This window comes from Gymnodraco acuticeps, unplaced genomic scaffold (assembly GCF_902827175.1).
Source record: "Gymnodraco acuticeps unplaced genomic scaffold, fGymAcu1.1, whole genome shotgun sequence".
Classification (NCBI taxonomy): Eukaryota; Metazoa; Chordata; class Actinopteri; order Perciformes; family Bathydraconidae; genus Gymnodraco; species Gymnodraco acuticeps.
Genome location: NW_022992009.1, coordinates 710,406 through 723,259, shown reverse-complemented (window position 1 = coordinate 723,259; position 12,854 = coordinate 710,406). Strand labels below are relative to the sequence as shown.

Here is a 12,854-nt window from a genome sequence, read left to right as displayed (position 1 = left end):
TGTGTACCTGGAGCATGGGTGAAGTTACCTAATAAATGAAAGTGTCAGTGTTTTGGGTTTCTCTTTAGTAATTGAGTGGGATTTGGTGACTCCTGTGACATTTTGAGTATACAAAAAATGTCTAAAACATTTATAAAAAAAACTGTAGTTTATGTACAACGTAGCTCATTTATTTGCTTGGTAAACAGTTGGTTGGTCTAGTGGGAGGTGTTTAATATACAGAGTATATAGGCCATCAATGCTTTAGTGAGTCCGAGGGTGGCTGTAAACCAGACAGGTACAGAAACATGTATCTAAATGTATATTTTTTGTGTAGTCATTTTGTTGTATTCACTATTTTTGTAAATAAAAGTGCCTAAATCTATTTTTGCGACTCAAGCCATCTTGTCATTTTTCCCCCTAGATATTTGACCCACGGTTTTTGTAACGAACCTAAATGAGGTTTAATAAATCATGTACTGATTATCAAATATGTACCTGTTTATCAACTCAAACTGTTATACCCGAAGGTTGGGAGAATCACGTATTCAAACATAACTAGAATAACAACCCTAGAGGATACAGAGAGTAATCAGTGTTTGAGGATTATGCACAAGGTTAGTTTTGCTAAACAACCTGCTGCATTTCCCCTCCATTTATTTTGGATGAAAACATGTTTTTGGGACTTTGAATTCAAAGCGATTAATACATGAACAGCAGTCTTTGTCTGAACATGGCCTGTGTGTTTCAAATCAGCGGGGCGGAGTATTTTCCACTTTCAGGTTTTCCCCCGCAGAGTCGTACTGTACGCAGGTCAGAGTACTGCAGGTATTTGTCACAGTGACCTCTTTCCCTGTCTGCAGGATACAGAAATGTGAACAGACAGACTCTGGCTGTGTGTGGACCGTCGCCCTCCCGCTGTGTGCTACCTAACATCCACATTAATGTTTCACACTGAGTTCGTGCAGGTTCTTGGTTTTATGAGTCTGGATAAACACTCAGTTTCAATTTCAGAGCAGTATGGTAAATTCCTTTTTCAAAATAAGAGCAAGCAGGAGTGTTTTTGTCATTTAAAACAAAGGATCTCTCTTTGGTTAAATGATAGAAAAAGTAAGAAAAGTAAGAAAGAAAAGTGTGTTTTTCTAAAAGCCATTTTAAATGCCCCCTCTTTAGAAGACATGCACATTTTATTTTATTTTTGCCTTTTGAAGCTGGAAAAATGTAACTTTTTAAAACAAGTTTTTTTTTTTTTACAATTTCTTTCTTCTAATTTCTGTAACACTCAATCATTTCACAGCAGTCGGTCATATTGGCTTTTCAAAATAAGAGCACAAGGCAGTATTTTTATCTTTTGAAACAGAGGATCTTTTTTTGGTATAACAGGAATAGATCGTAAATGAAATAAATGAGAAGACGCGTCCAACAATAACCAGAGGACATTTTCTGCCTTTTGTTTCTGTCTCGTCTGTGGCGTGTGAATAAGGCGTGTTCGTTTTCGTTCTTAGCTTTTAAAGCGGTTGAAAATTCCACATTTTGGTGCAGTGTAGGCGTTAACCACGGGGACTATTTTTAGGAGTTTGTGGCAAAGGGCTTGCGCCATCCTGCCATTTCACCACCTGACTCACCATCACCAGACAGGAAGTGAAGTCTTTCTCCATCAGTCACAGCAGCAGGTTTCCAAACTCAGCAGCCACTCCTTTCCTTCATTAAGACAAGTTGTACATCTTTCTTTCTACATACTTAACTATGAATTGTTTGTTGTCTTACCAAATAATATTCACTGGATGTTTCTAAACCAAACCAGTTTGGCAATATCTGGTGAATTTGGACAGAGATTTGCACCAAAAATCCAATTTCCTGAACCTGCCTCCAATCAGACTTTGATGGTTATTTGCACCATTTTATGTGTTGCCTATTTGCAGATACAAAAAGTCATTTAAGACTGATTAAGCTCTGCTGAATTTTTAAAGCTAATGTGGATATTAAGTTCTGATCTCATAATGGCACTTCCATACAGGTCAAAGAATAACGTCATTACTGCCTGTTCTGCAGCACCTCTTTTCACCCTCTGTCTGAAACCAGAGCCCAGTCTGCTCTGATTGGTAAGCTCTGTTGTGATTGGTCAATCGCTTAGAGATGTCCCGCTCTTTAGCCTATCAGTTACAATGTGTTGGAGCGCTAGCGTGTGTGTTACAATGCGATGTCAATATGTTCAGGAAGTAAACAAAGGAGTTGGAGTCCAATAGAGGCGTTTCAGACAGGACGGGGGGGCTGTGTGGGAGAGAAACTCCCGGAACACAGCGATTTAAGCCTTTAGAGACCATTTACATGCACAAAAACCTATATAACACAGTGCTGGAGAGGAAAACCCCCCAAGAGCCACTGTATAAAACAGTTTTCCACCCAATTTTGTTATTTAAACAAATCTGAAGATGAGTCAATTTGGAGAATAATTACGGCTGAAATAATCCATCATTAATCTGGAAATATTTATAATCAATGAATTGTTAAATTAATTTCTCAAGCCAAACATTTTGTTAAAGTGGACCTATCATGCTTTTTTTTTTTAAATATATTGTGGGGCCATACCTATATAAAAAATGTCTGTGAAGCACTTTTCTAATTTTGTCCGGAAGATTTAAACTTTAACGGACATGTTGACCGTCGGAAAAAAAACTAACTGAAACTCTGCCGCACGGCCCCCTCGTTCCTTGGAAGAGGCGGAGAGGTGGGTGTTTGTCATCTGCTGGTGGCAAACCGGAGAGGATTACAGCGAGGGAGGGATTGCATTGAATTACAGCAGCAGTAGCAAACGCTTGCCTCCGGGAGGGAGAAAAAGAGCCAGAGCGGAGAATAAACAGAAGGGCAACCATGGCAACCATGTGCGGGAAGTCTTCTTCGCTGCTTTTTTGGCAGACTACAGCGCCACTTACAGGTCTGGCATATACATGTACTACAGCGTGTCCAGCGCTTTCGAGCGGTCTCTCATTCCCCTGATAGGTGGAGAGTTGCCCATATAGGCGGGGGAACCCCATTTCTGACTTCAGAACAATTCAAATCTGTATCAGCTCCATTGCAGCCCCGTTTTTAGAGATTTGGGTATGGAGGAAAAGAGAGGGTTGTGTTTTCTGACACTTGGTGAGTTCCCTGACACACCGGGGACACATATTCATATAAAAGACGTACAAAAGTGCATTTTGCATGATAGGTCCCCTTTAAGTTATGATGCCTCTGTACAGTATGTTAGTATGATAAAGATAATATTAATCTTTCAAAATTGTACAGAAACTCGGCAAAAGCAATAAGAACGAGAACAGGATAACAAGAATACAGGATGAACTGTATTAAAAACGTATATAAATATCAACAATAAGTTAAACAAATCAGTAATAAGGAGTATTATAAATATAATATAAAGTCTATGTGAAAGTGCGAGTTCAAGTAGCAGGGCTCAACGCTAACTTTTAAAAGTGGTTGCCAGGCTGGCAACCAGGCATCAGCTTTTTTAAATAATTAAGATACTATACAGTTATACATCAACTTAATAATAAAAATGTGACACAAAAGAATGTTCAAATGCTTTACAATAAGTAATTAACACAATTATTTGAAACTTAAGTGGTAGTAAACTTGTCCACCCTCAATTGCTGGGAAACAAAACACCAGTAGTGCAGCTGTTGTCATGTTCTTCACAGATCCCTCACAAAGGAATTGAGCAAGTCACTAGTTTTGTCATCCGTTGTCTCCCTTTCAAATGTGGGTTTCCTTGACCTTTGTGCTGCTGATCATAGATATATATAAACACTAGATGACTCACCCGCGCTGCTGGCCAATGGAGACCGACGTTGCCACTTGGCCGCCATCTTGCTACAGGCAGTGCTCTCATTCATAACATTATGGTTTACTATTTAAATAACCATAGCTTGCTCAATTTTCAACCAATTTTCAAACGGTTTGGTTTTTTATAAACATCAAAGATGTAGTTATGATACTGCATACTTATAATCATGGACTTTCTTATGAAAATAACATTAAGCAGATAAAGCAATAGCTATACACACACACACAAGGTATTTATATTAAATATTTGCCGGTGTATATATTTCCATTTATTTTTATTATATTGTTAATATTTAAAATAAATTATAAAATTAAAATATATTTATATTTTATATATAAAATCGATCTCATGTTACCACTCTGTAAGCCAAGAGTTGTTAATTTAGCAATGCCTTAGCTTGAAGAATAGGGACACAACTAATGACAATAGCATATGTTGGTATATTATTTAGATATTCACACCTTTATCAGAAGAACCAAACCAACATAAAATGTGCTCACAGACAGGTCAGTTCTGTCTCATTTATCACAATTATTTTTGACATCATATCTTCATATCATCCTAGTTTTGTATTTAGTTTCTATTTATTGATCCCAATTTGGGAAACATTTTTTAGTTACAGCAGCATAAGGGACGAGGCATTTTACAATACATTAGAAATAAGCAAGAAAAATAAAGAAAATAAAGAAAGAGGAAAATATACATGTTGAGTTTGGCAGGATATTATATATATATATATTTATAAAACGGACAAGTCAAATCAAGCAATCTGATTGGTTCTTAGCCGTGATATACTGAGCGTATACCACAGGTAGAATTGTAAGTTACTTTTCACAACAAGTCAGTATCCCTCCGCGCCTGAGAAAAACAGTATACAGTTGGGCTGAAAAGCAAACTGCAGGCAGTTTGCTTTTCAAACTGGAACAAGAAAGCAGCGGAGAAGTAACGGGGCAGAAACCCTTCTTTTTACACAGCGGTCCAGACATAGACATCAAACGGCAAAACATATTCAATGTGCAGTTCCTTTGGCATTAGGGCAGGGATATCTAGATACTTTCCAAGGTTTGACATAATGAATTGAGCTACTTTTAAAGCAAGCAACGTTGTTTTCAAATCTGTAATCAAAAACGCTATCGACCAATCAGATTGCTTGATTTGACTTGTCAGTTTTATATAAATCTATTTAAATGTATTCCGTTAAGACCAAACTTACAAAGCATAAGATGGAAACATTTAAGATTAACTTCGACCTTCGGGGGGGTCTTCTTACTATGGAGGCGTGGATTGAGGAGTGCCTCTCTCCAGAAAGCACCTAACGACATGCAGAGCTACGAGAAGAGCAGGTAGACCAACTGGAAAAGTAGCACCATTCAAAAGCTTTCTTGAAACAAAGCAGATAAATGATGACCGTTAGTGGCCACAGGTGTGAAAGCTCTCTCCAGAGCTACTGGAAGCCCAATCTCGGGGACCGGAGAAAGTGGAGCAATATTCTCGCCATGCCAAGCAACAGCCTAGAACAACCTCAACCTATACAAGTAACCACGTAAGCCATTCTACTGTTGCTGGACAGTTTTTCAGTGGGTGCACAATAAACGGCAACATACAAATGAATGTAAATAAATAGCCAAATAATGGATCAACGCTCTCTGTCTAATATGTTCGCTAGCTGTTAGTGTTGTTGCATAGCAACCACCTCGCACTATGTTTCGTGCAGAAGGCAACGGAGGGACTATTTTATATTGAACATCATTATTTACTAATAAAAACTATTTAAATTAGAGTGTGTATTTTTCTTTCATATTGCCACACTTGGTAACCGTTTTATAAAACTAAGGGGGTTGTCGACCCTCCGCTTCGCGTCAGGCCGAACCACGCCACTTAGCTGTGATATAATGAGCATATACCACGGCCTGTCGTGAGCTATTGCTTAAATATAATATACATATACATAAATATAAGGAATATTAATGTTAAATATTGAACAGATTATATATGTGTAAAATGTACAACGTGGTTATTCAAGATAAACTATGGAGCAGAGAGTTATCTTCCAGCCAGAGGTGATTTGTTTTACAGAGTTATGGTACTGCGGAGCTGCAGCAGTCTGTTGGAGAAGGAGCTCCGTTGACTGTCCAGCTGCAGGTGAAGAGGATGGGTGGGGTTATCCATGATGGACAACAGCCTGTTCAGTGTCCTCCTCTACACCACAGCTTCAAAGGGGTCCAGCTTGATGCCGATGACAGGTCCAGCTTTCCTGATCAGTTTATTGATCCTGCTGGTGTCACCGGCTCTGATGCTGCCCCCCCAGCAGACCGCAGCAAAGAAGAGTGCACTGGCCACAACAGACCGGTAGAAGACCTCCAGCATCTTACTGCACACGTGGAAGGATCTCAGCTTCCTCAGAAAATAGAGTCTGCTCATCCCCTTCTTGTGCACAGCGTCAGTGTTGATCCTCCAGTCCAGTCCGTTGTCTAAGTGCACTCCCAGGTATTTGTAGTCCTCCACAACAGCCACATCCAGAATGCACAGGGGTAGAAGAGACGTCCTCACCCTTCTGAAATCAATGACCGTCTCTCTGGTCTTGGCCAAATTCAGAATACTCACAACATTAGGCTGAGGTTCATCTTCCGCTCTTCTTGAAGTGGTTGTGCTTCTTGTTGCTTCCGGCTAAAATAAACATTAAAGACATTTTGAGTGTTTAAAATGTGCTGTAATACACAACACATTATTTATTCCTAAACTTGCAGAAAGAAAAACTAAAGTGTGACATTTAATCACATATTTATATATCAATCTTATACACCTTGAAATCTTGTTGGCCAATGATACACATACCCTTTGAAGATGAGCTGGGAAATTGAATATTGTTGGCACAACACCATCTTTAAGCCGGACAGTCTGCCCCGTCCTGTCAAAGTCCTCACTCCTGAAGTACTCACTGCAGAGCAGCGTCCTGCCAGAGGAAACAAAACCGTCCATTCTTAGGGCAACTTCCCACTGCCTCCTCCTCTCTCCGGTTTTGGGAAACCTTAAAAACATGAGAAAGGTAGCCATATATATAAATGATTGTCAACATTGTCCTCCCTTCTTTCCTTTAACATTAAGGGTAAGGACAAAAATACACACCGAAATTATCATATTTTTGGGGTAATTGCATGTATGTAATGTATACTTTAAGAATAAGACAACCACACTAAGAGTTATAAAAAAGGTGTCCAAAAGAAACATTAAATAATTGTGTAAAGAAATGGTAGCAACATATTCTAAAGAGGCTGGGTCAAGAACAATCTTGCAATACTATTATCTCACATAGCCCCACTGATCCTGTGTAGCAGGACTTGTAATGTACATACATCCACTAAGTAATTAACAATTATCCTAATTATAGTCATAATATTGTCATATCTTACACGTGAAAGGTGATCCCACGGGTTCTTGTTTGCAGACTGCGGCAATTAGAGCATCCGTAGGCTGCACAAAAGTCCTGCATAGTCAGGTACTTCTGTAATCACAAAGCCAGCAATTTCCTGTATCATAATTAGTGCTGCGTACCTGGACTCACATTCAGATTCAGGTCCGGACTCAAGTCCAGAGGTTCAGTCCATGGCTTGTGTCAAGTTGTGTGAGTAACTAAAGTGAACTTATTGTGAGTTAATTATCAATTGAAAATTAACTCATAATCAACTCAAATTCAAACTCGTCAGGTTTATTGTGCTCCCTTCCAACTTGTGTCTACATTTCTCTACAAAGTACAAATGTAAAAAAAACACTTTTTGCCACTTAGTCTACAAATGACTTATGACAGCAACTACAGTGAACTACTACAAAGTTCAAACATGTCTTTCATTTAGCAAACTAAAGTAACCAAACAGTCCCTGAGCTGACTGAGCCTAAATCCCTAAAACGTTGCTGAAAGGTAGAGTGTAGAGTAGAGTAGACTATACACATTACACTGTTACACACCTACTATACAGTATACACTGTAGTGACTGTACAGTCAGAGTGTACTGGAGGCTACTGTCTGTACACCATGTATTTTCTACAACTCTACATGTGTACATTATACAGTACATACTACATACATAGTGATGTACATACAGAAATTAAAATCAATGTTGATATGGCGTAATTTTGAATTAAATACACTATTTAATTTAAATCAGTTTTATTCTGAAAAAACCGGAAGTTCACACTATTAACTTAATACTTTTATTCAGAAAATTATTCACTTCCGGTTAGCATTAGCATGTGGCGAAATGCTACGTTTTCAAACCGTGAATCGAAGGTGAAATGACATGTGATGTTGTACACTGAGCACACTGGGATTAGCACTCATTTATTGACGCTGAATAACGTTTATCAGGGAATGTTTAAATAACCACAGACACCAGAATATACGTAAATGCTAGTTTTTTTGCGAGTCCAAGTACCGGTTCCCGACGTTCCGGTTTTAACCGGACTTGAACCGAAACTTTTTACAAGTCCAGTACCGGTTCGGCATACCGGTACGCAGCACTAATCATAATGTATCTAAAATGTAAGATGTTTTTAACAAGCCAAACCACTTGGAAGAAATCATGTGTAACTTAAGTTATGTTGAAAAGAAAGAGCAGTTCTGCCTCTCCCACTGGTGTAAAGTTGCTGGGTCAACTTTGTAATAGGACTAGGTCTCACTCACAGCCTCTTGTTATTAGCCAGCTAATAAATACAACCACATACACAAAGAAAAGCTGCAATTTCAACATGTCCAAGCATCCTGTATCATAGCCATGCTAATACTGTTTATAATAAACCAAACCGTTTGTAAATCAGTCAAGATTTCAGCGATTTAAGAGTATTTTTGTGCCGATCACTCACCTTACAACAGCTACCATAGCGCATACCAGAGTAACTGTTGACTGTAGCAAGATGGCGGCCGGTTAGCTACGCTGGAAAATCTCCCATGAGCCATCTAGTGTTTTATATATCTATGCTGCTGATCCCCACCATAGATCCATCGGCCCTTCAGCATTGAAGTCTTGGATTGGCCAGACTAATACATTTCTAATGTTAAAGGTGGGGTAGGTAAGTTTGAGAAACCGGCTCGAGATACACTTTTTGTTTTATTCCATGGAATGCTCTTAACATCCCGATAGCAATGAATATCTGAAGTGCTTTGACCAAAAATCCATTAAAACATTTCATCTGTGGAACCCGCAATACTGTAAAAGTACAACCAATGTCTGTCAGCCTTCCATCTCGTGCACGCACAAATGTATCTCGTGCCGTCATTGGGCATGCATTGCAGCAGTACTTCAATGACTCGCCAGCAACAGGCGGCCACTTTCACCAGTCTGCTGACGTCATGTGCGCGTTCATGTGTGTTGGAGGAGGTGCTCTGTAAGGAAGTGACAGATTTTAGGAAGTCTGAAGGAAGGGGCGGATTATTTTCGGCTGTGTACTTTCAAATTTTAGTGCACTCGAGCCGGTTTCTGAAACTTACCTACCCCACCTTTAAATAAATGAAAACCATTCACAGTTAAAGGTGGGGTAGGTAAATTTGAGAAACCGGCTCGAGATACACTTTTTGTTATATTCCATGGAATGCTCTTAACAATTAATATCTTAAGTGCTTTGACAAAAAATCCATAATATCCACAATTCATCTGTGGAAGCCGTACTGTAAAAAGCACAACCAATCATCTGAGCCGGCCCGGCTAAAATAACTGGATGGCCTACCTGCCTGTCAAGCCTTCCATCTGTGCACAAATGTATCTCGTGCCCTCATTGGTCATGTGCGCGTTCGTGTGTGTTGGAGGAGGGGCTCTGTAAGGAAGTGACAGATTTTTTCGGGCTGTGTATTTTCACATTCTAGCGCACTCCAGCTGGTTTCTCCAAAATTACCCACCCCACCTTTAAGAATTAGATATTAATTATTAATGCTGTAAATTACCTTTTATATGTCTAACTATATTTAAAATGTGTTACCTTTTTAAAGAAGTGATTATATTCGTATGTCAATATTTTCCTATGGTAAAGTTTCGTTTTGCACTTTCATTTTGGTAGTAATAAGATCGGGACTCTTATTTTGAAGGAACTTTTACCGGAAGTGAATGCACAACGGTGCAGAATGTACATATATATTTCGCCTCCCAAGACTTTACACATTTCCTCTTTGCTTTTCGTTCGGGTTCATCTTGCGCTTTATCAGTTGAATCACTTTGAACATTTGTTTGAGATGTTGACGGGTTGGCCGAACTTTTTACCCCACAGTCAAACAACTTAATTTGCTTCGGCTCGCAATTTTTGTAAAGCAAACACACGGCGCACCGCGCACGCGAGTAAACGTGCATCGTTTTCTGGCTCAGTAATCACACCAATGCACGTGCAACTTAAGTATCAGGTTCCGACTGGTCACAACAATAATTAAATATCACTCTTAAATCACATCTTAAATGCATCAATCTGGTGCACTTTGAGGGGGAAATAAAGAGACTAGAGCTATGGGAACAGGAAACCCATATGAAACTATACATTTCAATGATCATAAAATCATGGCCATAACCAATAACAGTAACAATATCGAGGCTTCTTGTCTGTGAGCAGCTTACCAAACTTGACTTTCACCAGTTCATCCCCCCCACCCCCCCACCTCGTCCTCCCGTCCCCTCAAACCTGAAATGACCTTCCCTCTCAGAGTGAGAGGGGCACAGTCTCCTCTGAGTGTCGGAGGGTGACAACTTATCTGCTCAAGAAGTACCTCACGTCCTCGTCTGCTTCCTCCTCAATCATCTTCCCTTCTCCAATTTCCTCCTCCTCTCCAACATCCTGCGGTACACAAATGAGAAATCTCTGGTGTTTTCTAGCTTCCCTTCACCTCTCTCCTCCTCATTCATCACTATGCGAAGGGCACTGAGACCTTCACCTTTGACCTTTCTGAACATTCTTTAGAAACTTTAGAAATCTTAATCTCAAAAAGATCCCCAGCACTGAGTAAAATGTACCAATAATGCACCTCCTATTCATTTTGAGTGTTGTATATTTATAAGGAAAGCTGGAATTGTAAAATGTTTATACACAAAAAATTACTTAAACAATTATCATAAATGCTGTCAATACATTTTATGTCAACCCTCTCATTGTTTTAGGTGTACCTAAATATAACATTGGATAGTTTAATTTAAAACAAAACATCTTATTTTGATTTTTCATTGGTTATAATATGGATGTTGAAAGTAACTATAGCAACTAAAGCTGTAAAATAAATGTAGTGAAGTAAAAAGTACATATTTTCACTTTGGAATGAAGTGTAAAGCACAGAAACAAACTCACACCTTTTATTCTCCGAAATGTAATTTTGTTTGGTTTATTCAAAAGCTTTATGAATAAACAATTGGATAAAATATCTCAAATTGATAAGCCAGAACTTTGATTATGAGTTCCTCAACATGGCAGCTGCTGTTCTGTTTGTGTTGCTGTGGTTAATTGGCAGCTGTTGATGAAAACTCTGCATCCTGATTGGTGTAACCAGCTCTCCAGGAACTCTCTCTGCTCTCTCTGCTCGCTCTCTGAACACGATACTGGTGCAGCCTGGGCTTGCTGCCTTTGGATTGAAAGTCCAAGTGAATTCAAGACAGGTGTGTAGGTGTTGGTGCATTCGTTCACATGGCTGTTTCTTGCTTGTACAATGCAAACACGTTTTCTTTGGATCATGAATCGATAATGCATTGGATAAATTGGATCAGCTTGCCATGGTACTATGAAATGCAGTGTTGGCTCATCTGGGTCTCTGCGAACCGTAACCCTAACCCTAACCCTACATTACCCACAACACACTCCTCTGTGTATCTTTTCAAATGCATCTCAGGTCTGTATCAAGAAGGGCTGCACAATTTGGAAAAGATAACTAATTGCGATTATTTCAACTGGTAATGCAATATTGAAAAAGATAACATTAGAGGGAAAGATTTTCACATTATTCACAATTTCATTTAAATATATATTAAAGCAATCATGGTCTGATTTTTTTTCTTCTAGAATACCTTTTGGACGACGGGACTTCACTGAAGCATTGCAATACTTTAGATATTCTTACATACTTTGCCTTTACCATATATATCTTCAATTTGGATGATTCACTAAATTGCGATATCAATAACAATTTGATACATTTTGCAGCCCTATTATCAAGTTTAAGGCATTTGACTTTGACTTCACGCCTGGTGTCCAGCAGCTTTTATATACCCAAAGTGTTTCTGTGGTCCTTGAAAGTTAATTTGACATTGAAACTTGTGATCAAAATCGGAGTCATTGAAAGTCATTGAAAGGTCTTGAAAGACGTCCTTGAAGAGTGTTGTCATGATTGATGTACTTGTTTTCCCGTGTTGGTATTGAAGCGTGTTCTTATAGGAAGTGACTCTGTGCCGTGTGTTCCTCGGGCATTTCATTTCTGCCAAGCTACCTTTCTCTGAGGTTTTCAAAACATGCGTGTTTGTGTCACTGCAGCCCCCCCTTCCCCCTCCGTCCTCACCTCCTCTGCCAACTCCTTCCACTCCTCCTTAGTTTCCCACAGTTCCCTGTTTCACATCCTGAACCCGGCCACCGACCCAGGAATGGAGCAAGGGGAACGGCAGGAATGTGGCTCCCAGTCCGAGCCAAGAACACAAAACAAGGAAGGCAGAACTTGAACACCCCGCCTCCTGGGAGCCAGAACCGTGTTTTTATTGGCTCGCCGCTGTAGGCTGACCGCAGACTCTCTGTCCAGATTGGCTGCTTTTCCATCTTCATTCCCTGCTGCTCTCTGGCCAATCAGAGCGCTCTCGTGCTGTTCAAGTATTTTTGTGTGTGTTTGTGTGTGTGTCATCATTCTAATCCTTACTGACGGTACTGTTTTGCTTGATTTCACCAAAAACATATTGGGATAATTATTCAGTAGCTAAGGGCATTTATCTGTTAGATCTAGTTAGCTTCTGTTCGGCCATGTTAAAGCTTAAGCTTTTTTATATATGGTTTCCGAACTTTATTCATATATATATTAATATATATTAATACATTT

At 39.4% G+C, this 12,854-nt stretch overlaps 2 protein-coding genes across 5 annotated transcripts in view; one reads left to right on the top strand and one right to left on the bottom strand.

Moving 5' to 3' along the window:
- The window catches only part of LOC117536479 (zinc fingers and homeoboxes protein 2-like), a 221,862-nt gene that overhangs the window by 27,388 nt on the left and 181,620 nt on the right, over positions 1 to 12,854 (top strand). The window lies entirely within an intron of this gene.
- On the bottom strand, positions 5,858 to 8,843 carry LOC117536480. Its single transcript, XM_034201376.1, has 4 exons — positions 8,678 to 8,843; positions 7,231 to 7,322; positions 6,656 to 6,848; positions 5,858 to 6,487 (listed from the first exon to the last, which is right to left on the bottom strand). Exons 1-4 carry the CDS (start codon positions 8,699 to 8,701, stop codon positions 6,020 to 6,022), a joined length of 777 nt encoding a protein of 258 aa, XP_034057267.1. The 5' UTR covers positions 8,702 to 8,843; the 3' UTR covers positions 5,858 to 6,019.